Source organism: Syngnathus floridae, chromosome 4 (genome assembly GCF_059516105.1).
Source record: "Syngnathus floridae isolate MCC-2025c chromosome 4, RoL_Sflo_1.0, whole genome shotgun sequence".
NCBI lineage: Eukaryota > Metazoa > Chordata > Actinopteri > Syngnathiformes > Syngnathidae > Syngnathus > Syngnathus floridae.
Genome location: NC_142416.1, coordinates 3,349,784 through 3,375,949, shown reverse-complemented (window position 1 = coordinate 3,375,949; position 26,166 = coordinate 3,349,784). Strand labels below are relative to the sequence as shown.

Below are 26,166 nucleotides of genomic sequence, written 5' to 3'. Positions count from 1 at the left end.
GATCGGTTGATTTACGTACATTTCAAAAATCAGAAGCCATTCATTTACAAATGTGATTGCACTTTAGTTTACATATTTAAATGTTCAGATATTAAGATGTGTGTTCAGTTTTTGCATGATTTGAATGAGGCAAAATATCATGCTTTTTCTTTTGAATATATTGTTATAATCATTTGTTTCAGATGTACTGTAATAATTTTCTGTATAAAAAAATAAATTTGGTGTTCAAAAAGTCTTTTTTCAAACTTGAGTCAAAAAGTATTTTTTCAAACTTGAGTCTTGAAAAAGAGGGGGTCGTCTTGTAATCGGTGTCGTCTTATATTCGGGCCAATACGGTATAATGTTTTATTCTCTACTCAGGAAGCAGACGTATGATCGATGTCATGGATGTAAGCACTCAGAAGGGGACAGAGATGTCCATGGCCCAGTGGACACGGTACTATGAGAGTCCTTCGTCTCAGCGAGACAGGCTCTTCAATGTCATCAGCCTGGAGTTTAGCCACACAAAGCTGGAAAACCTGGTCAAGAGACCTTCTACAGTATGTACACCGATGCATAAATTCATGAACCAAACAAAATGTACAATTTCAACTAGTTTTCAAGAATGTGATAACGTATGAATGTGATTGTGATCTTATTTTGCCCTTCAGACCTTGCTCAGGTGCTTGGCAGTTCCCTTCACTTTATTCCTTATTCCTGTTCAGCTTCAAAATCTTAATAACATTTTAAAATTTTGTGGTTTAGCTCTTTGTACTTTGTGTCTTCATATGTATCTCCTCTAGCTCCTTGCCCCGCGACCAGGAATTTGTCTTGGGAAGGTGCTTTTTGAAGGAATTTAGTCTTTTTTGCACGTACTGTCAGAGAAGACTACTGTCAGGTCTTATACCATCAAACATTAATTCACACACTGAAACAAAGAGGAGAAGACAACCAGTATTCGTTTTACTCGTGAGGAGAAGAGACAAAGAGTGTTTCAGTTACATTCTCCGTCAATTCTGAGGTCTTAGTCTGCTATCTCCTCTTTTTATTTTGGGTTTTCCTGGTTACAAAGGCGTTGCTACTGTTAGGTTACGGATTCTAGTTATTGATCTGACTCCAAATTGCGATCAACACTTAACACATAAATTGCTATGTCCTAATTCACACACTGGCGCACCTAACAATTTTGCGAGTTCGTTCTGTCAAAGAGAAGACCAGTAGATCAATCAGACCAAATTTACCAATTGTTTATTCCTGACAAAGCGCACTAATACAGGCCTGGGTCCCGGGTCCCTCACACTAAAACTCGTGCGTTTTTGTGACCACCAAAAGACGACACATTCTTCCGGGTTGCCCAGTTTTAAAGAAACACAATATGAATATTAAAGCATGCAAAATATTGTGAGATGATTGGTCGATGGCCATCTCCTCCCCGGTCCAGGTGTCGCTGAGGTCAGACGGTTGGGTTTTCCCCTCGAAGCCGTGTCTCATAGACGTGCTGTTGTTCTCGTTCCTCACCGACCTTGAGGTGGTCTCCTCCGGTACTCCCTATCCGGGCCTATTCCACAACACTTCGAAGAAAACAAGTTCATGCAGTTTGCCTGCACATTCCTCGGCCCCCACCAATCCACACGAGCACTCCAATACTAGATATTAATATGATTATAAGTTTAACACAACCTTAAAAATATGTTTGCAAACTCCCAAAAGCACATTTCCCTTTACTACACTGAAGAGAGGGGAGTTTTTGCCGTAGCAACGCTGCCTAGCTAACGAAGTGGGCCGACAGAACCTTGGCCTTTCCGTGACCCCAGCAGTGCAGAGTCTCTCCTCAGTTGGTTGGCAGCCTAGTCCTCGACTGTGATTAGATATCTCCAAGCGTGCTGAGTGCCGTGTTCCTGTGAAACAATGCACTAGACTTTCTTGCTAAGTTTCACACAATAATAATATTGAGTAAATAATCGGATACCTTTTTTGCAAACAGTAAAAATGGGATAACTTGTTTGGAGTTACTTAAACAAACATTGAGTAAATATGGGATAACTTATATGCAACTACTTCAACATGTACAAGACTGTCTCAGAAAATTAGAATATTGTGATATTCTAATTTTCTGAGACAGCCCTTTTGACTTGGGCCAAATTGTGAGCAGTGTGACTTTGTTGAAAGTATTGCACACCCAAAACAGATGTACACAACTGCATTTTCTCATTAATGTAGTGACAGGTAAGAGCCAAGATGAAACAACATGGAAATTAAAACAAATACCTTATTATATATATTATATATATTATATATATATTGTATATAATATACAGGACTGTCTCAGAAAATTTGAATATTGTGATAAAGTTCTTTATTTTCTGTAATGCAATTAAAAAAACAAAAATGTCATACATTCTGGATTCATTACAAATCAACTGAAATATTGCAAGCCTTTTATTATTTTAATATTGCTGATTATGGCATACAGTTTAAGAAAACTCAAATGTCCTATCTCAAGTTATTAGAATATTTCCTCAGACCAAGTAAAAAAATAGATTTATAAAAGCAAACCAAAATCAAACATTTGAAAATGTCCATTAATGCACTCAGTACTTGGTTGGGAATCCTTTTGCACGGATTACTGCAACCAGTGCGGCGTGGCATGGTGGCATTCAGCCTGTGGTATTGCTGAGGTATTATGGATGCCCAGGATGCTTCAATAGCGGCGTTTAGCTCATTTGTTTGTTTTTGCGTTTTCTATGTGTCTATTTATGGACTTTTTTTATTTTTGCTTCGGCGGCACACCACTACAGCCGACAGGACCTCGTAGACATCGGCTGTCAACATAAGACTGCAGTCTCGAGGGAATTTCAATACAGCTAAAACATCCCAGACGAACTAGCAAGACCGCCGGACTCTCCGTGGATTGTTGTCGGGACTGGAAAGCGCCGCAGGCGGAGGAGGGAGAGGAAGCAGAAGCGAGGCCACAGGTCCGGCCTCCTGCTAAGGCTAAAGAACCAACCGCACAAGCCACCCCTCCCGAGCCTGTATCTCACCAACGCCAGATCCCTCACCCACAAAATGGAAGATCTGGAACTACAGCTTGCAGGAAATCGCTGAGTTCGTGATTGCTGTGCCCTCATTATCACGGAGACCTGGCTGCATCTGAAGATCCCCAATGCGAGCGTGCAGCTAGCAGGTCGTTTGCTACACTGCTGGGAGCAGACTGTGGACTCCCGCAAAAAAACAGTTGGGGGGCTCTGTATCTACGTGCATGAGGACTGGTGCAACAGCAGGATCATAGCGAGGCACTGCTCCACCGATATTGAGTACGTCTGTTAGATGTCGGCCCTTTTTTCTACTGAGAGGTAACAGTGGTGATCATCACCGCTGTTTACATCACACCAAATGCTAACGCTAGCGCAGCACTCTCCTGCTGAACACCATTAATGAACAGCAGCACGCCCACCCCGATGGTGTTCACGTAATAGCAGGAGACTTTAATAGGAACAATCTGAAGACTGTACTCCCGCAGTTTCACCAACACGTTAAGTGCCCAACAAGAGGGGAAAGGACTTTGGACCACGTGTACTCTAACATCAAGCACGGGTACAGAGCCACGCCCCTCCTCCACCTCGGACAGTCAGACCATCTCTCCTTGCTACTCATCCCCGCATACACTCCTCTCAGACGCAGATCCAGGCCCACCATAAGGACTGTAACAACTTGGCCTGGAAATGCACTCAGTCAACTCCAGGACTGGCTTCAAAACACGGACTGGGACCTATTTCACCACCAAGACCTGGCCATGTTCACGGAGTCAGTCCTGGACTACATCAAATTCTGCATGGGAGCTGTATGTGTGGACAAAACCATTCAGATCTTTCCCAACCAGAAACTCTGGATGACCAGCCAGGTCCGTTCACTCCTCAGGGCCCGTGACTCTGCCTTCAGGTCAGGCGACAGAGCCCTTTACAGCTCAACTCGGGCTGACCTGAAGAAAGGGATTAAAAAAGTCAAAGCGGAGTACATGAGGAAGATGGAGTCCCACCTTGCCAGCAGCAGACCACGAGAGGTGTGGCAGGGCATCCAGACCATCACCAACTTCAGGGGCTGTGAGGTGACGTCAGACCCAAGTGAGTCGCTGGCAGTGGAGCTCAACTGCTTCTTTGCCCGCTTTGAATCACCACAGCCTCAGTCACCTGCTGTAGCCCTCCCCCCACCTCCTTCCACACCAGATCCCAGCACCCCTCCACTCACTGTGAAGGAGCAGGAGGTGAGGCGTGTGCGCCAGGCAGTAAACCCCAGGAAGGCTCCTGGTCCAGATGGAGTACCTGGCAAAGTGCTCAGAGCCTGCGCCCACCAGCTGTCCTCGATTTTCTGCAGGATCTATAACCTCTCGCTGGCACAAGCAGTCATTCCTACCTGCCTGAAGTCAGCCACAATAATCCCCATACCAAAATATTCACCCCCAACCAGCCTCACCCCAGTAATAATGAAGTCCTTCGAGAGACTGGTTCTCCAACACATCAAGACTTCCTCCCCCCCACACTCGATCCCCATCAGTTCGCATACCAAGCCATCACCATAGCTCTGCATGCTGTGTTGAGACACCTGGAACAGCAGCAGAGCTATTCGAGAATGCTCTTTGTGGATTACAGCTCGGCTTTCAATACATTCATCCCAAACGTTCTGGTCACAAAGCTGGACAATCTGGGCCTCCCCTCTCTCACTTGCACCTGGATCAAAGACTTCTTGACCAACAGTCAAGAAATGTACTTGTTTGAAACAACTATTTAATGTTCTAATAATAACATATACACTTAAATGGTTTCATATACATTTATTGACACACACAAAATGTACCGATTAAAAAAAATAAATAAATGTACAGCAGAGAGGGTGACCGTACTTTGCAGATTTCACTTAACGCGGGTGGTTTTTGGAACCAATTATCCACGATAAATGAGGGATTACTGTACATTATAAGACCAAAGCTGCGGGCCATATGAAATCTAGCCCCCGGGCCAGACTTTGGACATGACCTGGTCTAGCGTAGTTCATCTTCCGCTTCACAATACCCCATAGATTTTCAATGGGGTGAAGGTCAGGCGAGTTTGCTGGCCAATCAAAGACAGAGATACCATGGTCCTTAAACCAGGTACTGGTGGTTTTGGCACTGTGTGCAGGTGCCAATTCGTGTTGGAAAGTGAAATCTGCATCTCCATAAAGTGGGTCAGCAGCAGGAAGCATGAAGTACTCTAAAACTTCGTGGTAGACGGCTGCATTGACCTTGGACCTCAGAAAACAGAGTGGACCATCACCAGCAGATGACATGGTATCCCACACCATCACTGACGGCGGAAACGTGACACTGGACTTCTGGATTCTGTGGTTTTCCTCTAGACTCTGGAACCTTGATTTCCAAAGAAAATGCAAAATTTACACTCATCAGAGAACATAACTTTGGACCACTCAGCAGCAGTCCAGTCCTTTTTGTACTTCTTACGCTGTCTGTTGTTCAAGAGTGGCTTGATACAAGGAATCCGACAGCTGAAATCCATGTCTTTCATGCGTCTCTTTGTGGTGGTTCGTGAAGCGCTGACTCCAGCTGCAGTCCACTCTATGAATTTCCCCAACATTCTTGAATGGATTTTGTTTCACAATTCTCTCCAGGGTGCGGTTATCCCTATAGTTTGTACACTTTTTTGCACAACATTTCTTCCGTCCCTTCACTTGTCTATTAATGTGCTTGGACACATCTCTGCGAACAGCCAGCCTCTTTAGCAATCACCTTTTGTGTCTTGCCCTCCTTGTGCAAGATGTCAGTGGTGCTCTTTTGGACAACTGTCAAGTCAGAAGTCTTCCCCATGATTGTGTAGCCTTCAGAACAAGACTGAGAGTTCATTTAAAGGCATCTGCAGGTGTTTTGAGGTAATCAGCTGACGAGTATGGTACCAGGTGTCTTCTATATTGAACCTTTTCAAAATATTCTACTGTAATTTCTGGACTGTAAGCCTCACCTGATTATAAACCTAACGAGCAAAAATTAGGGGAAAATCTTGTTTTTTTTTCATACATAAGACACTGTACCAAAAGCCGCATGTGCCCGCGAGTTATTACAAAGAAAGATGGTACACAGAATGAGTTTTCAAAGTTTTAATAACATACCTTAACTTTTCTTCCAAACAATGCCTGTGACACGGCAGTAACACAGCATCAACACGGAAGTAACACAGCACTCATAGGGCTGGATAAAAAAAAAAATAATGATAAATGTCAGGTTTATTTTACTGACATGTGCGGAGTGCAGTACAGATAGCTTACAACAATCTCACTACACTAAATATCTGTATGCACTCCTACTCTTTTTATTTGGATTTGTCCTACTCACAATGTGAGACAAAAGCCCCTAAGGGAGGGGGGAAAGCATGTGGGCTTTGTCTCGTTAGCAAAAATAAACACAAGGTGTTGCATACCTATATGGCAATGTCTGCAAAACAATTTAAGCAATCAGCATCTCTCTTTGTCTCTATGATAAAAACAGGAAACTTGACGTTTTCTTGCCGCTCCATCTGAGAGTGTAAAACTGTGGTCAGGCATGTTGTTTCTACGAATTGTCTCGGTAGACGTTCTCTTATTGCAGAGTTGCAAGCTGGTAGCTGCGTCCTGCCTGACCCAGCCGTCACCTCTCTCGTGACCCAGCTGTAACCTTTTTTTTCTGTAGCACAGCATAAAAAACAGCAAAGCCAAACAGCAAGCATATATTGCAGTAATATTGCTGTAAGCATTGATTAGAGAACACATGATAACATATATACTACCGTTCAAAAGTTTGGGGTCACCCAAACAATTTTGTGTTTTCCATGAAAAGTCACACTTATTCACCACCAAACGTTGTGAAATGAATAGAAAATAGAGTCAAGACATTGACAAGGTTAGAAATAATGATTTGTATTTGAAATAAGATTTTTTTTACATCAAACTTTGCTTTCGTCAAAGAATCCTCCATTTGCAGCAATTACGGACCTTTGGCATTCTAGCTGTTAATTTGTTGAGGTAATCTGGAGAAATTGCATCCCACGCTTCCAGAAGCAGCTCCCACAAGTTGGATTGGTTGGATGGGCACTTCTTGCGTACGATACGGTCAAGCTGCTCCCACAACAGCTCAATGGGGTTCAGATCTGGTGACTACGCTGGCAACTCCATTACCGATAGAATACCAGCTGCCTGCTTCTGCTCTAAATAGTTCTCGCACAATTTGGAGGTGTGTTTGGGCTCATTGTCTTGTTGTAGGATGAAATTGGCTCCAATCAAGCGCTGTCCACTGGGTATGGCATAGCGTTGCAAAATGGAGTGATAACCTTCCTTATTCAGAATCCCTTTTACCCTGTACAAATCTCCCACCTTACCAGCACCAAAGCAACCCCAGACCATCACATTACCTCAGGCATTCTTCCAGCATCTTTTCATTTGTTCTGCGCCTCACAAACGTTCTTCTTTGTGATCCAAACACCTCAAACTTGGATTCATCCGTCCATAACACTTTTTTCCAGTCTTCCTCTGTCCAATGTCTGTGTTCTTTTGCCCATCTTAATCTTTTTCTTTTGTTGCCCAGTCTCAGATATGGCTTTTTCTTTGCCACTCTGCCCTGAAGCCCAGAATCCCGCAGCCGCCTCTTCACTGTAGATGTTGACACTGGTGTTTTGCGGGTACTATTTAATGAAGATGCCAGTTGGGGACCTGTGAGGCGTCTGTTTCTCAAACTAGAGACTCTAATGTACTTATCTTCTTGCTCAGTTGTGCAACGCGGCCTCCCACTTCTTTTTCGACTCTGCTTAGAGCCTGTTTGTGCTGTCCTCTGAAGGGAGTAGTACACACCGTTGTAGGAAATCTTCAATTTCTTAGCAATTTCTCGCATGGAATAGCCTTCATTTCTAAGAACAAGAATAGACTGTCCAGTTTCAGATGAAAGTTCTCTTTTTCTGGCCATTTTGAGCGTTTAATTGACCCCACAAATGTGATGCTCCAGAAACTCAATCTGCTCACAAGAAGGTCAGTTTTGTAGCTTCTGTACCGAGCTAAACTGTTTTCAGATGTGTGAACATGATTGCACAAGGGTTTTCTAATCATCAATTAGCCTTCTGAGCCAATGAGCAAACACATTGTACCATTAGAACACTGGAGTGATAGTTGCTGGAAATAGGCCTCTATACACCTATGTAGATATTGCACCAAAAACCAGACATTTGCAGCTAGAATAGTCATTTACCACATTAGCAATGTATAGAGTGTATTTCTTTAAAGTTAAGACTAGTTTAAAATTATCTTCATTGAAAAGTACAGTGCTTTTCCTTCAAAAATAAGGAAATTTCAATGTGACCCCAAACCTTTGAACGGTAGTGTATATATACATTTTTTTAACAATAAAAGTCACTGAGACGCGGCAGCAGCAACACGGTAGCATAGCTCTAACAGGGCTGATTAAAAAAATACAAATAAAAGTCACTGAGAGCCGTCTTTGTCTTCCTCCTGTGCACTGAAACCATCAAAGTCTTCCTCCTCAGTGTCGGATTGGAATAGCGCCAGATAAACTTCGCCACACTCTTTCTCAGTCTCACTTTTGTTGTCGCTTTTATGCATTTCTTCTAGCATTTTCCATGATGAGGGTCGGTTCATGCTAATTTTATTCATGCACAAAGCACTAATTATATTCAACTAGCAAGCCACACGTACAGCTCTAGAGTAGACGTGACCGGGAAATAAAGAAAAGGGTGACGCAAAAAGATGTCATCAACAATAACCCAGTGCCCCCTAGTTACCGGAAGAAACCCCTAAAGTGCACGCATGAGCAGCTGTATTTCCTACATTAAGAGCCAAATCGACTGTCTTTAACTTAAAAGCGGCATCATAGCATTTCTTTTGTCCCCCATAATGAGGGTTTTTGTTTGTGTATAAAAGCTTCTTTTATTCAGTAATATCTGTCTTGATCTCGTTCTGTCCCTTTTTTGTGTCAATTATACTGCACTATCTGCCAGGTGGATGGACATGTGATCAACACACCACTCTTCTGTGTCACATATCCCTCTGCCCAGCAAAGCGGTGCCGCACAACAGTGGTCCACAACCTTTTTACGAGTGTATTAGTCATCACAAAAATCACAAAAAATTCATACATACGCCGCACCGGACGACAAGCCGCAGGGTTCAAAACTTGAGCAAAAAGTAGCGGCTTATAGTCCGGAAATTACGGTAATTTTCTGAGATACTGAATTTGGGGTTTTCAATAGCTGTCAGTTATAATAATCAAAACTAAAATGAATAAATATTTGAAATACATCAGTCTGTGTGCATTGCATGAATATAATGTACAAGGTTCACTTTTTGAATGCAAGTACTGAAATAATTAAAGTTTTTGATGATATTCTAATTTACTGGCCAGCACCTGTACGCACGCACGCAGCAGTGGCATGGAGCCTTCAAGTCACACATCTATAAAAACAAGCAAGACTGATAATAAATAACAATATTCAACTATATACTAATGTATATAGTTAAAGAACAGCAGTGGTATTGAGCCTCTCAAGCCTCAATCCTCTCAAGCATTATTTGCACATTGGCTTGTTCAAATCTATAATTGCTCTGGTTGCATCTGCCTCGAATGCAAAATATTTCCACACACAACAAGCGGGCGTGTTGGACTTCCACTCCCACTTGCTAAAGCCATTGTTATGAAAGACCGAAAGTTTTCTTCTTCTTCTGTGCCGCTGACTGCTGCTCAGTGCTGCTCGCAAGCGTATACTGCTCCCTCCAGTTCCAGCAAGAATTGACACTGCTCATCAAGTGAAAAGTTAAACATTCGGTTGTCGGTACCACAAAAAGCAGGTATCAACTTATTTTTTTGCCTGTTGGTACAGAATTGGTACCGAAAGTATCAGTTCTTTTGACAACACTAGTCAGAAGCCATTTGTTTCGTGAAAGACAAGAGTTTATGCTTTAATTTAATTTTTTAATTAAGTTATTTATCATTTTTATAAATTGAATTTATTTGATTCATGTAATTTGTGTTTTTTTTGGTAGCTTGATCTTATAGACTGGGTTGACAACATGTGGCCCCGTCATCTGAAAGAGAAGCAGAAGGACTCGACCAACTCAATCTGTGATATGCAGTATCCCAAAGTGCAAAAGTAATGGCTTCTTTGATTAGCTACCCTTGACATAAATGTTTACATGTTTAATATATTGTGGAATTCGTGTACAGGTACTGTCTGATGAGTGTGGAGGGATGCTACACAGACTTTCACATCGACTTTGGAGGAACATCTGTGTGGTACCATGTTCTAAGAGGGAGTAAGGTGTGTGACATTGCACTTAAGACATTCCATTTGTCAACCTCTACTGTGACAGTCACAGTGGTGTTTAGTGCTGAAGATATTGACAAAGTATATTTCAGCTATTCTTCTCATAAAAAAAAAAAAAAAATCTCTTTTTGCCTCTCAATTAATTCACGGAAAGGCTCAGTATTTCATCACATGAACATTGAAGCAACGTATCTGTACATGTTGTCAGGTATTCTGGTTGATCCCTCCCACCACTCAAAATTTAGAGCTATATGAACACTGGGTGCTGTCAGGAAAACAAGGTGATATTTTTCTTGGGGATCGTGCATCTGACTGCCAGAGGATTGAACTTCGACAAGGGTGCACCTTTATTATACCATCAGGTAAACATGATTACAGATGTACATAAATTCTATGTTCTCAAATATTGATTATGCACTTTTTATAATTAGGTTGGATTCATGCAGTCTACACCCCAATAGATTCTATTGTCTTTGGTGGGAACTTTCTTCACAGCTTTAACATTCCAATGCAACTTAACATCTGCAATATAGAAGACCGCACACGGGTAGGATTATATACATACAAACTGTGAAATGCTGATGACATGAACAATGTATACAGGACTGTCTCAGAAAATTAGAATAAAGTAAAAATTCAAATGTTACATGACTATAATTAGGATGAATATAAAAAACAATTTTGATATGTTCAGAAATGAAAACATCAAAACAGCCTCGTAAAAATCAGCTGCAAAAAAACTAAATCTGGTATTGCACCTAATGATTTTCACAGTCTTTGAATATTGTCAGAAGGAACGTTTAGAGTTTAAAAGACATCACAGCTTCACAGAAATGTCAACTGTTAAGTCGTAAGTTCATCATTCTTTGGATCATATTTTTTCCGAGACTTGTCTTTGTGCACACGCATGTACAGTTACACATGCATATACATACACATTATACACACACATACATGTATACACACACACACATTCATACATATATATTCATACATACATACATACATACATACATACATACATACATACATACATACATACATATATACATACATGCATACATGCATACATACATACATATATACAGGACTGGCTCAGAAAATTAGAATATTGTGATAAAGTTCTTCATTTTCTGTAATGCAATTAAAAAAACAAAAATGTCATACATTCTGGATTCATTACAAATCAACTGAAATATTGCAAGCCTTTTATTATTTTAATATTGCTGATTATGGCATACAGCTTAAGAAAACTCAAATATCCTATCTAAAAATATTAGAATATCATGAAAAAGTATACTAGTAGGGTATTCAACTAATCACTTGAATCGTCTAATTAACTCGAAACACCTGCAAGGGTTTCCTGAGCCTTGAAAGCTAGGTTCAGTAAACTAAATCACAAGCATGGGGAAGACTGCTGCTCTGACTGCTGTCCAGAGGACCATCGTTGACACCCTCCATTAGGAGACACAAAAGAAATTTCTCAAAGAGCAAGCTGTTCACAGAGTGCAGTTTCAAAGCACATCCACAAAAAGTCTGTTGGAAGGGGGAAATGTTGCAGGAAACGCTGCACAACCAAGAGAGATGACCGCATCCTTAACAGCATTGTGAAGAAGAGTCGCTTCCAGAATTTGGGGGAGCTTCAAAGACGGTGGACTGAAGCTGGAGTCCAGGTATCTAAAGCCACTGTTCACAAACGTGTCTGGGAAATGGGCTACAATAGCTGTATTCCCATGGTCAAGCCACTTCTCAACTCAAGACAACGGAAGAAGCGTCTGACTTGGGCTATGGAAAAGAAGCACTGGACAGTTGCAGAGTTGTCCAAAGTCCCCTTTTCGGACGAAAGCAAGTTTTGTATTTCATTTGGAAGTCAAGGCGCCGGAGTCTAGAGAAAGGCTGGAGAGGAGCAAAATCCAAGTTGCTTGAAATTCTGTGTGAAGTTCCTACAGTCAGCGATGGTTTGGGGAGCCATGTCAGCTGCTGGTGTTGGTCCACTGTGTTTCATCAAGTCCAGAATAAATGCAGACTTTTGAGCACTACATGCTTCCGTCTGCTGAAGAACTCTATGGAGATGATGATTTTCATTTTCCAGCATGATCTGGCACCTGCCCACAGTGCCAAGTACCAGTAAATATCATGGCATTACTGTCCTCGATTGGCCTGCCAATTCCCCTGACCTGAACCCCATAGAGAATTTGTGGGGATTTTGTGAAGAAGAAGCTGAAAGACAGCAGACCCAACAATACAAATGAGCTAAAGGCCACTATTGAACCATCCTGGGCATCCATAACACCTCAGCAATGCCATAGGCTGATTGCCTCCATGCCACGCCGCAATGATGCAGTAAACGGTGAAAAGGATTCCCAACCAAATATTGAGTGCATTAATGGATATTTTTAGATGTTTGATTTTGTTTTGCTGTTATAAATATGTTTTTTATTACTTGGTCTGAGGAACTATTCTAATATTTGAGATAGGATTTTTGAGTTTTCTTAAGCTGTAAGCCATAATCAGCAATATTAAAATAATAATAGGCTTGCAATATTTCAGTTGACTTTTAATGTGTGAGTGTCCACCCTGAGACTGACAGGTTGCGAGTTCAAACCCCGGCCGGGTCATACCAAAGACAATAAAAATGGGACCCACCGCCTTCCTGCTTGGCACTCAGCATTAAGGGTTGGTATTGGGGTGTTGGATCACCAAATGATTCCCGGGCGCGGCTCCGCTGCTGCTCACTGCTTCCTTTGGGGATGGGTTAAATGCAGAGACAAATTTCACCACACCCAGATGTGTGTGTGACAATCATTGGGTCTTTACCTTTTTTTTTTTTAATGAATCCAGAATGTATGATTTTTGTTTTTTTAATTGCATTACAGAAAATTAAGAACTTTATCACAATTCTCCAAATTTCTGAGACAGTCGTGTATATTTTGATTTTTTTTAGAATACTTGTGCTATCTTCACAGGTTCCAGTGAAGTTTCGTCACCCATTTTTTTATGAGATGTGCTGGTATGTGTTGGAGCGCTACATCTTCAGTCTGACCAAGACCTCTTACCTTACACCAGAGTTCCAGAAATTGTCTCTGGACATTGGTATGAACTCAGACAGAACATTTGTTTTATGGTAGTTATGCAGTTTCAAATAACATTTTCATCTTTTGCAATTTAAATGCACCGTTTGGTACAGATCTGGCATATGAACATATGGCGGAAGAAGATAAGAGTTTCAGTGAAAATGAAGATGTTTTGGAGCAGCTGTTTGACACAGCAGCAGTTAAAGTTAATTTGACCCCATTGGAGCTTGAAGGGCTTTGGAACTTGGTCGGCAAACTCGAGTCACTGCCATCCAACAAGAAGTGTGTCCCACCGGGCATACAGAATTCCCTGGCACTCATCTCACACATGAAGGTAAAGTGTGAGAAATAAATTATGGCGTATGCAAATTAAAACAGCTTATTTGTTTATTACTTTATTTGCAGTCTCTAATTCATAGTTTTTTCCCCAATTTTACCTGCTTTGTCAAACATTCCTTTCACCTTCACTGACCTAAAAGCCTCACTCAAGTGAGGTACATTGAATCCGTAATATGAAGCTGTTTTGGAGCAGCTATTTGACAGAATAAAGTTAATTTGACCTCATTAAAGCTTGAAGGGCTTTAGAAATTGGTCGGCAAACTTGAGTCACTGCCATCCAACAAGTGTGTCCCACCAGGCTTACAGAATTCCCTGGCACTCATCACACCCATGAAGATAAATGATGGCATATACAAATAAAATATCTTATTTGTTTATTACCTTATTTGCCACATTTGATTCATTTTTTTTTCAATGTTACCTGCTTTATCAAACATTCCTTTAACCTTTACCGACTAAGCGCCACACTTCAAACCATAACACGTTCCAATGAGATAAATGAAATCTGTAATAATTTGATGAGTCAAAACCGCATCTTAAATTTTGACTGCATGGGTGTCGTTAACTCTGTCAAATCCTGCACTTATCAAACGTAAGCGACTGGCTCTCCGTTTAAAGGGTTAAAACTCTCCTTTGTCATTGGGACATGAGAGTTGAATAAACCGGAATTCGGAAATTATTCGTCCGAGTGTTGACCGCCTCTAAGAAATTAATTCTAAAAGAATTAATTTAATCTTTTCAGGACACCAATCCCTCTAAAGTCAATCGACACATGTGTAGAGCAACTGTTGAGACACGGCATCAGAATGACCACGCCCCTTCTCCTGGCGACTCTTCTCCTTTGATTTGGGGCTTTTGTTAAATTTTGGATATATTTAGCAGTCTTTGTTAAGACCGCGGTGATTTGTTAATTTACACAATTGTTAATTGCACACCTGCACATAGCTGAGCTTAAGATAACTACACTGCTCAAAAAAATTAAAGGAACATTTTGAAAACATCAGGTTTCAATGGTGAAAAAAAAAAGTTGGATATCTATACTGATATGGACAGTTTAATGTCTCAGGAACAAAATGATGCCACATCTTTTGATGGAAATAAAAGTTTTCAGCCTACAGAGGGCTCAGTATATAGACACCCCAAAAATCAAAGTAGAAAAATTATGTGGCAGGCTCGTCCATTTTGCCTAAATTCAATTTCTGCAACTCAAAATTATTTAAAATATCTTGTGTGGCCCCCACGATCTTGTATGCATGCTTGACAACGTCACGGCATGCTCCTAATGAGATGACGGATGCTGTCTTGTGGGATGTCCTCCCAGATCTGTCTAAGGGCATCAGCAAGCTCCTTTAAAGTCTGAGGAGCAACCTGGCGGCGTCTGATGGACTGAAACATTATGTCCCAGAGGTGTTCTATCGGGTTTAGATCAGGTGATCGTGAGGGCCATTCAATTGTGTCAATTCCTTCATCCTCCAGATACTGTCTGCATACTCTTGCCACATGAGGCCGGGCATTGTTGTGGATCAGGAGGAACCCAGAACCTACTTCACAAGCGTAGGGTCTGACCATGGGTGCAAGGATTTCATCCCGATACCTAATGGCAGTCAGACTGCCGTTCTCTAGCCTGTAGAGGTCTGTTCATCCCTCCATGGAAATGCCTCCCCAGACCATCACTGACCCACCACCGAACCGAAAACCAAAAAATCTATCTTCCTCTGAAGGCGTTCTTTGCTCTGGGCAGCAGCAGCAGGGCCATCGTCCTGACGGGGAGAGCGCTGCTCTCATTCGGAACAAACCGTTTATACCTTGACGTACGTGCGTTAAGTCACCTACCAGTTTTTCCATTAGGTCATATGTTGTCCTCATATGACTCATATGCTTCTAAAAAAGACTGCAGGTGCATCCTGTCCGGCCTCAACCAGATGAGGTGACCTCTGGGTCAGGTGTGCATACGTCATCACAGTTTTGATTTCTATGCAGTATCCTGTATTTGATTTAAAATAGATCGCAGCTGCATCTCCAACCTAGGCGTCGAGGTGACCTCTGTGTCAGGATCATGAGTCACCTGCAGTCCTCCGCCAAGTAGCATCACTATTCACGTTACATCCTGCCTGGGCCTCAACTGGATGAGATGACCTCCGGGTCAGACTTATACGTGGGACCCAAGACTTCCACCAAGTGGTATCACTATTAACGTTACATCCTGTCTGGGCCTCAACCGGATGAGGTGACCTCGGGGTCAGACTCATGCGTGGGACCCAAGCCTTCCATCAATTAGTCATCCCTTGCTGTCTCTTTCTCCTCACTCAACCCTCAATACATTAATATGTAAATGGAACTACTGTTAAATACATGTTGCATATCGATTAAACAATGCAACATCAATAATAACACATACGTACATCTTGTCTCGTAATGATCAACTTAACACATAACCATACTATGATCATGAGTACTCCTTACGTTAACATATGTTATTGTATTGCTTAGGTCGTTACAAATTATATTATGGCGACGCAAAGTACCAAAAGTAGTAATCCAAAATTGTGTGTTGCTATGTGTAATTCAAAACAGGTCGTGTTTCTCTAGTCACTACTTTTTTTAACTATTAATTTACTATGCTAGGTAAATCTAACTTTGGCACCGTCTTCTGGTGACATTTGGAACTGCAGCAAAGGTTGACTAGATCAACCATTCACCCCCTCTACCAGTTTAACAAAAGTTAATTCTGAGGAACTAACTTCTAAGTAACCCTTACTAGGCCCCCAACAGGTCTCTCATGTCAAGCTTTGCTACCATCTCCGAGTGAAATTTGGAATTACTACATGTTTTAGGATAGCCAATTTGCCTGGGCCAAATCCAATACCTATTACGCACCATCTTGTACCACCAAGCCACTTGACATCTGTTAACTTAAAAAGAATAAGCTAATGTTTACTCATTTTACAATAATAATGCAACACTTATTAAATACTCTAAACTTATGCCAAGACCAAGGAGCGTGTCGTCATGCCCTTCCAAGAAGTAAAGTAGGCTATTTTACAGTGGCAGAGTATTGATCTTAGCATTGCAATTGCTGCTATTGTGTTGTAACTGAACAGTGTTTTTTGTATCCATTTATCTCAGCTTGCACATCACTATGAAGGACTGTGTTTGCGGGTCACGCTCGTGCACATCAATGAGGATGTGCTTTGTCAGGGACTCAAGGATTGAGCTTTTTAAATGAGTCTACTTTCAAATTTTGTTTGTAGTTTTAAAACTGCGAAGTCCCATTTAATTGATCCCACCTTAAGGAAGTGACTCCACGACTTTCAAGCAACATGCGTCCCCCAGTTTGTTTGCTTGAAGTTTGGAGGTTATAAATGACATTACTGTAGCATCTTCTCAAAATCCTTTCCTCTTAGTTGTACTTACAGTATTTATTGTCTTGCAGACACTACTAAAGGAGCATGCCAATGATGATTCAAAAAAATCCTTCACTGGAAAACCTATTGTCAAGTGGACAAAAAGGGTAAGTATCAGCCACACATATTGAGCTAATGCTAACAGTGTTGTTCGAGAATGTTTATCAAATCTTTTTAGGAAACTTGACAGAACTGATAACTCTCTGAAGTGATTTATTCCTTTCAACGTTTGTATGAGCTCAGCCACGCATGTCGGCTAGTAGCGGAAATGGAATTGTAACTCACTCGTGAATCTTTTCATTAACTTTTTTTTACTAGAGTTTACAAATGTCATCAAACAACGGATATATACAAGTCTTGCTTCCAAACATTGTTTTTGTTTTTTTTCCCCAAACACAAACCCATTCATGCAAGGATACTCATGAATGCATTCGATCAAAATGCAACACAGTAAACTAAAGTACTGTATTTTCATGACCAAAAGGCGCACCGTACTAAAAGGCGCAGTCTCAGTTAAGTGTGCCATTACTGTATTTAACACACACATAGGGCGCACCGCATCATAGGGCGCGGGTTTTATATATACAATCCACGCCCACACTAACCCCCTTTAACATTCTCATGGCACTCTCTACTACTTCGGCCTTACAACAACACACACACAGGGCGCACTGCAAATCCACGCCCACACTTCCCCCTTTAATGTTCTCATGGCGCTACATCAGCCTTACAACAACAACACACACAGGCATACTAGCGTGCGTATTTATAAATAGAGTCAGAGTTTGGTTGTGTTTTATAAAGGTATTAATTACTAAGTACTACACTTTTTTAATCGTCAATAGGTGTGGGCATGATAAAACACACGGATAAAACAAGCACACAAGTGTGCGTATTTAAACATAGAGCGGGAGATAACTGAGTTTGGTAGTCACGTTTTTATTATCGGTAATCGTCATCAATCAAACCCATCGAAGTCCTCTTCCTCTGTTTCTCAGGGATGATAATCTTTTGTGGGTCCGCGGATTTCCGTGTTTTTTTTTTCGTCGAAAGTATCATTGTCATGAATCGTGTAAATCCGTTGAGAGTTTTTTTTTTTTTTATATATTGGGGGGGAGTAGGGAAGCGGCCGGCCAGCTGGACGGGCAATGTTAGCCTTGGCGACTCGCGAGCATTCGCTTGCCCGCCGCGATGGCATCTTTTGGCACATCTCACAGCAAAATTAGTACGGAAATTGGCTTACCTCTGTAAACCCAACTCACTGGCAGCAGTGATGCGACAACATCCGCATTATTTTCGGCAGCATTTTGGCGCTACTTTCTTCACATCATTTCCACTTGTTAACGTACGCGGGGAACGAAGTGTTTTTACATCGCCACAATGTGAATTTGTGATTGGGTTTTCATCACTTGTATACGAGTTATTTAGTTAGATAGATTTAGGGCCTACTCGGCAAACGTTTTCGCCAGCATGGCGAAAGTTTTGGAGAAAAAAGACCAGATTCGTCCCAGGGAAATTGACAAGCCGAACGGGATCAAGAACTGCTTCAGATGGGCATGGCTCGAGAGCAGCGTCATCGTACAACTCAGAACACAGTCCGTAACCACATGCCTGACGGAACATATCCGTAAAGTAGATGTCCCGGGGAAGGTTTTGTGTATTCTCTGTCAAGATATGATCAGCTATGGAGGTCAAAGTCAAAGTCCCAATGATCATCGTCACACACACATCTGGGTGTGGTGAAATTTGTCCTCTGCATTTAACCCATCCCCATGTGATTTTGATCCATCCCCTGGGGGAGAGGGGAGCAGTGAGCAGCAGCGGTGCCGCGGTCGGGAATCATTTGGTGATCTAACCCCCCAATTCCAACCCGCGGCACTAGGAACATTAAGGAGCACGTCGAAACAAAAAAAACACTTTACTTTTACAAGCATGTGGGTTTAGAACGTAACATGATGTTACATGTAAGCTAATGTTATGCTATTGTCATGATATAGTTAAAGAATTAATCTTTAATGATATATGAATGTGTATGTATACACTGCTCAAAAAAATTAAAAGAACACTTTGAAAACACATCAGATTTCAATGGTGACATTTTTTGGGGGGATATCTATACTGATATGGACAGTTTAATATATCAGGAACAAAAGGATGCCACATCTTTTGATGGAAATAAAAGTTTTCAGCCTACAGAGGGCTCAGTATATAGACAACCCAAAAAATCTAAGTGAAAAAATGATGTGGCAGGCTCGTCCATTTTGCCTAAATTCAATTTCTGCAACTCAAAATTATCTTGTGTGGCCCCCACGTGCTTGTATGCATGCTAGACAACGTCACGGCATGCTCCGAATGAGACAACGGAGGGTGTCTTGTGAGATGTCCTCCCAGATCTGTCTAAGGGCATCAGTGAGCTCCTGTAAAGTCTGAGGAGCAACCTGGCGGCGTCTGATGGACTGAAACATTATGACCCAGAGGTGTTCTATCGAGTTTAGATCAGATGATCGTGAGGGCCATTCAATTGTGTCAGTTCCTTCATCCTCCAGATACTGTCTGCATACTCTTGCCACATGAGGCCGGGCATTGTTGTGGATCAAGATGAACCCAGGACCTACTGCACCAGCGTAGGATCTGACCATGGGTGTGAAGGATTTCATCCCAATACCTAATGGCAGTCAGACTGCCGTTCTCGAGCCTGTAGAGGTCTGTTCGTCCCTCCATGGAAATGCCTCCCCAGACCATCACTGACCCACCGGTCATGCTGAATGATGCTGCAGGCAGCATAGCACTCTCCTTGGCTTCTCCAGACCCTTTCACGTCTATCACAGGTGCTTCGGGTAAACCCGCTCTCATCTTTGAAAAGCAAATGGCGCCAGTGGCTGACTTGCCAATTCTGGTGTTCTATGGCAAATGCCAATCGAGGTCCACGGTGCTGAGCAGTGAAGACAGGACACACTACAGGACGTCGTGCCCTGAGGCCACCTTGGTGAAGTCTGTTTCTGACTGTTTGGGCAGAGACATTCACATCAGTAGCCTGCTGAAGATCATTCTGTAGGGCTCGGGCAGTGCTCAACCTGTTCCTCCTTGCACAAAGCAGCAGATATCAGTCCTGCTGATGGGATGAGGACCGTCTACGGCCCTGTCCAGCTCTCCTAGAGTAACTGCCTGTCTCCTGGAATCTCCTCCATGCTCTGGAGATTGTAGTGGGAGACACATCAAATCTTCTTGCAACAGCACGCATGAATGTGCCATCCTGGAGGAGTTGGACAATCTGCGCCACTTCAGGAGGGTTAAGAAATCGCCTCATGCTCCCAATTGTGATAATGACTCTTGCTAAAGCCAAGACTTGTGGAAAAACTGTTAAAAAAGATCAAGAGGGAGGAACTTGAAATGGCCTCCACCTGCAAAAGCAGTCCTGTTTTGGGGACCATCTCATTGTTGCGGCGAGCAAGTGCTCCTCTGGCCGTCATGGCTACATTCTACCGCGGCAACATTGAGAGCCTCCTCTCCAGTTGTATCGATGTCTGGGGTGGTAGCTGCACTGAATACAACATGAAGGCCCTGCAGCGCATAGTGAACACGGCTGGTAAGATTATTGGTGCTTCACTCCCCTCCCTGAAGGACATTTACACCTCCCATCTCACCTGCAAGGCGACCACGATTGTGAGTGATTTGAATCACCCCGCTCACTCTTTGTTTGATCTTCTGCCCTCTGGGAAGAGGTACAGGAGCCTGCGCTCCCGCACCACCAGACTCACCAACAGCTTCATTCTCCAGGCTGTTAGGGTCCTGAGCTCTCTTCCCCCTTCTGCGTAGTGTTCTGTACTTTGGCGCTATATTCTGACTGTCTGCTGTATGCACACTTGCTCCATGTTTGCTCCTTTTATTTATTGTGTTATTTGTTTATTTATTATTTATTATTTATTCATCACTCTTATTTATTCTTTGTATGTGCCTTCTTGCTTTTATTTTTTTGTGTTGTTTACTTGTATGTATATTGTGTACTATGTCTTGTCACCGTGGGATAGTGGGAACGTAATTTCGATTTCTTTGTGTGTCTTGGCATGTGAAGAAATTGACAATAAAGCAGACTTTGACTTTGACTTTGACTCTAGTGCACCTGTTGTTAATTCCATCAACACCAAGGCAGCTGAAACTGATTAACAACCCCCTCTGCCACATACCTGACCAAAACCTTATCAGAAAAGTGTAATTGAATTCATGCCATACCCTGATAAAAAAACTGTTCCTTTAATTTTACTGAGCAGTGTGTGTGTATGTATGTATATATATATATATATATATATATATATATATATATATATATATATATATATATATATATATATATATATATATATATATATATATATACACACTACCGTTCAAAAGTTTGGGGTCACCCAAACAATTTTGTGTTTTCCATGAAAAGTCACACTTATTCACCACCAAACGTGAAATGAATAGAAAATAGAGTCAAGACATTGACAAGGTTAGAAATAATGATTTGTATTTGAAATAAGATTTTTTTTACATCAAACTTTGCTTTCGTCAAAGAATCCTCCATTTGCAGCAATTACGGCATTTCAGACCTTTGGCATTCTAGCTGTTAATTTGTTGAGGTAATCTGGAGAAATTGCACCCCACGCTTCCAGAAGCAGCTCCCACAAGTTGGATTGGTTGGATGAGCACTTCTTGCGTACGATACGGTCAAGCTGCTCCCACAACAGCTCAATGGGGTTCGGATCTGGTGACTACGCTGGCCACTCCATTACTGATAGAATACCAGCTGCCTGCTTCTGCTCTAAATAGTTCTCGCACAATTTGGAGGTGTGTTTGGGCTCATTGTCCTGTTATAGGATGAGATTGGCTCCAATCAAGCGCTGTCCACTGGGTATGGCATGGCGTTGCAAAATGGAGTGATAGCCTTCCTTATTCAGAATCCCTTTTACCCTGTACAAATCTCCCACCTTACCAGCACCAAAGCAACCCCAGACCATCACATTACCTCCTCCATGCTTAACAGATGGCGTCAGGCATTCTTCCAGCATCTTTTCATTTGTTCTGCGTCTCACAAGCGTTCTTCTTTGTGATCCAAACACCTCAAACTTGGATTCATCCGTCCACAACACTTTTTTCCAGTCTTCCTCTGTCCAATGTCTGTGTTCTTTTGCCCATCTTAATCTTTTTCTTTTGTTGCCCAGTCTCAGATATGGCTTTTTCTTTGCCACTCTGCCCTGAAGCCCAGAATCCCGCAGCCGCCTCTTCACTGTAGATGTTGACACTGGTGTTTTGCGGGTACTATTTAATGAAGATGCCAGTTGGGGACCTGTGAGGCGTCTGTTTCTCAAACTAGAGACTCTAATGTACTTATCTTCTTGCTCAGTTGTGCAACGCGGCCTCCCACTTCTTTTTCGACTCTGCTTAGAGCCTGTTTGTGCTGTCCTCTGAAGGGAGTAGTACACACCGTTGTAGGAAATCTTCAATTTCTTAGCAATTTCTCGCATGGAATAGCCTTCATTTTTAAGAACAAGAATAGACTGTCCAGTTTCAGATGAAAGTTCTCTTTTTCTGGCCATTTTGAGCGTTTAATTGACCCCACAAATGTGATGCTCCAGAAACTCAATCTGCTCACAAGAAGGTCAGTTTTGTAGCTTGTGTACCGAGCTAAACTGTTTTCAGATGTGTGAACATGATTGCACAAGGGTTTTCTAATCATCAATTAGCCTTCTGAGCCAATGAGCAAACACATTGTACCATTAGAACACTGGAGTGATAGTTGCTGGAAATAGGCCTCTATACTCCTATGTAGATATTGCACCAAAAACCAGACATTTGCAGCTAGAATAGTCATTTACCACATTAGCAATGTATAGAGTGTATTTCTTTAAAGTTAAGACTAGTTTAAAATTATCTTCATTGAAAAGTACAGTGCTTTTCCTTCAAAAATAAGGAAATTTCAATGTGACCCCAAACCTTTGAACGGTAGTGCCCCCCCAGACCCCTGGCTACTTTTCAGTGTTTTTTCACATTTGCCATCCTCATCCCTGGTTTCTGAACTGAACAGCTGCACTAAATCTCCAACAGACATGCCAGGTTCAGTTTCTTTACTGTCAGAGTCTGTTTACGTGCCGTGTGGCTCCTCGGATATGATGCCTGCTTTTGCGAAAGCTCGAACAACAGTGCCAGCAGATATGTTAGCCCAAGCATCTACAATCCATTCACAAATTGTGGCGTAATTCGCCCGGCGCTGTCTTCCACTCTTAGTGAAACTGGTCTCCTTCGGTCATCCATCGCTCCCACGCAGCTCGCAGCTTTAATTTGAACTGCTGGTTCACACAGATGTCCAGCGGTTGGAATTCCTTTGTCGTGCCTCCCGGAATGACAGCAAGCTCAGAGTTCATTTGCTTCACTAGTTTTTTCACATCGGCTGTGAGATGGGCACGCATAGAGTAACAGATCAACAGCGATGGTGATGCGTTGAAAAAAACACCTGGTCTCCTTACATACACCTTCCTCAGCCACTCTGTCATCATTTCCTCATCCATCCAGCCCTTTTCATTTGCCCTAATGATGACTCCTGCTGGAAACTTCTCTTTAGGCAAAGTCCTTCTCATAAAATTCACCATAGGCGGCAGTTTCTGTCCATTAGCATGGCAGACAAGCACAACAGTAAAAGAAGACTTTTCGTACCCCTTTGAGCGTATTGTTATCATGTTGGTCCCCTTCTTCTCCACAGTGTGATTCACCGGGATGCCGAAAGTGAGCGGCACTTCGTCCATGTTGGATGTGTTTGTCGGCGATGTGTTTGCTGCAGTAGGAGTGGAAGATGGCCAGCTTTTCACTATAATCTGCTGGAAGTTGTTGCGCTAACGTAGTCCTCGTCCGTTTGGAAAAATGGCACCGTTTCATTAAACGAAAGCACCAAGACGGACCTCCTTGGAAATGTTCAATTTTCATTTCTTCTGCTAGCGTTACTACTTTTAGTCGAATAGTGACCGTCTAAACGCTTCTCCCACTTGTTCTTTGCTCGATGATGCACTGCTCGAATCTTTCCTCCAACTCGGGCCACCTTGCCTTACGTCCGCGGAAACTCAGCTGCGTCTTCTTGACCTGTCGGAGCTCGTTTTCCAGCTTCCTCCACTTGCGAACCATTGATTCATTGATTTTAAATTTTCTCGCGGCTGCTCGATTTCCATGCTCCTCCGCCTAGCTGATGGCCTTCAGTTTGAACTGTGCTTGATAAACGTCTCTTTGCCATTTTCAGGGTTGTTATAACAACTATGTTTTGCATGACGCATATACCCGTTCTTTTATATACAATCCACACCCACACTTCCCCCTTTAATGTTCTTGTGGCGCTCTCTACTACGTCCGCCTTACAACAACAACACACACACACACACACACACACACACACAATTCCCCCTTAAACATTTCTTTACTACGTCCGCCTTACAACAAAAACACACAGGGCGCAAAAGAGATGACCAGGTGAGAAATAGGTGAGAATTGGGTAGACTTATCCGTGCACGAGGGTAAGAATAAATGATTGTTTATCATGGGCGCGAGGTCGGAGGCCCCGTGAAGGGATAGACTTCTTCTCATCTGAATCCACATTCTAATTGTGGCAATTACTGGACTGGAAGAAACGTTGGAAATGGTCAAGGACAGTTGAGAGAGTGTTTAAAAACTGCAAAGTTCATATCTATACTCAAGGAGCGCGTGTCATTATTGTTGCTGTCAACCCAATACAAAAGCTTGTGAATATTGCAGGACCAATTGTAGTGCAACAAATTAGTCAGTGCCAAACCACTCAGGGCTTTGGGAAGTTGCAACACGTCCTTGCTAATATGAGGAGCTTTGTTCCCCAGATAAATGAGCTTATCATTTGATTGAGCGTTTTGAAAAAGGCCTTCCTAATAAGCACTGGAATATGATTGAAAAGGCATAGGACTTGAGGCAGAACAAACATTTCAACCAAGTCAACCCTACTAGGGATAACGGGAACCCCAACCACCTAAATAAGTCTGCTTTGCACTTCTCCATAAGGCGGGAAAAATTGTTGGCAAAAAGTCGCTTTGGAACAGGCCAGGCCAAACCGCGGCTCCAATAAGGACTTTCCAAAAGTGTCTGAATTTCGCAAGCGCAAGTTGGACACTTTTAAAACTCAGGCAGAAAAACAGGTACAGGAATATACGTGGCATCAGACATAAAATGCACATTAAAGTGAAAAAAAAAACATATAAGTCACTCCGGAGTCTAAGGGTGTTTTCACACTTGGTCCCTTTCAGCCCTCTAAACGAACTCAGATTGATGACTCAGCATTTTTTGTTCATATGTGAACACGCCAACTGTACTCAGACCCCTTTAAAATGAACCGTACTGAGACCTCAGTCTCAATACGCTAAAAAGTCAACGGTACGGTTCACCTAATCTGTGCATTGTGAACACAAAGCGCACTGGGTTCACTTCGCCTTTCGCACTGTATTGTAACCTCCTTGGCTTATCGTAGATTGGTCATGTGACTCCAGGTGCAAAAACAGAAAGAGAACTCGGTCCTCTTTGAAATACACTCACAATGTGAACACAAAAAGAACTGAGTTTGTTTCCTCTTGGTCCACTTTTTGGTTCACTTAAAGAGGTCTGAGTTCGGTTCTTTTAAAAGGGTCCAGGTGTGAAAACACCCTAAGTGCGGTTCGTTTTAAAGGGGTCTGAGTCCGGTTGGCGTGTTCACATATGCACAAAAAATGCTGAGTCATCGATCTGAGTTCGTTTAGAGGGCTGAAAGAGACCAAGTGTGAAAACACCCTAAGTCGCATTTTGGGGGAATTTTTTTCGACAAAATCCAACACCAAGAACGTCCAATAACAGGCTAAACCATAAATGGGCAAACTACGGCCCGCAGGCCACATCCGGCCCACGAGGCCATTTAATCCGGCCCGCCAAACCTGAATAAATTTTATTATTTTTATTATTACTAAATATTTTATTGGGCCATTTTCCTTGCAATTATTATGTTTCC

The 26,166-nt window shown here is 42.3% G+C and overlaps 1 protein-coding gene across 5 annotated transcripts in view; it reads left to right on the top strand.

Annotated features, from left to right (window-relative positions):
• Positions 1–26,166, top strand: part of LOC148398589 (lysine-specific demethylase 2A-like) — a 170,199-nt gene that overhangs the window by 57,279 nt on the left and 86,754 nt on the right. For all 5 annotated transcript variants that reach the window (XM_088372317.1, XM_088372320.1, XM_088372319.1 and 2 more), the window contains 8 exons: positions 361–539; positions 10,044–10,150; positions 10,225–10,318; positions 10,533–10,686; positions 10,756–10,871; positions 13,291–13,417; positions 13,512–13,732; positions 17,171–17,248. In XM_088372317.1, coding sequence (XP_088228443.1) covers positions 361–539; positions 10,044–10,150; positions 10,225–10,318; positions 10,533–10,686; positions 10,756–10,871; positions 13,291–13,417; positions 13,512–13,732; positions 17,171–17,248 — 1,076 coding nt within the window. The remainder of the gene's footprint in view (positions 1–360; positions 540–10,043; positions 10,151–10,224; positions 10,319–10,532; positions 10,687–10,755; positions 10,872–13,290; positions 13,418–13,511; positions 13,733–17,170; positions 17,249–26,166) is intronic.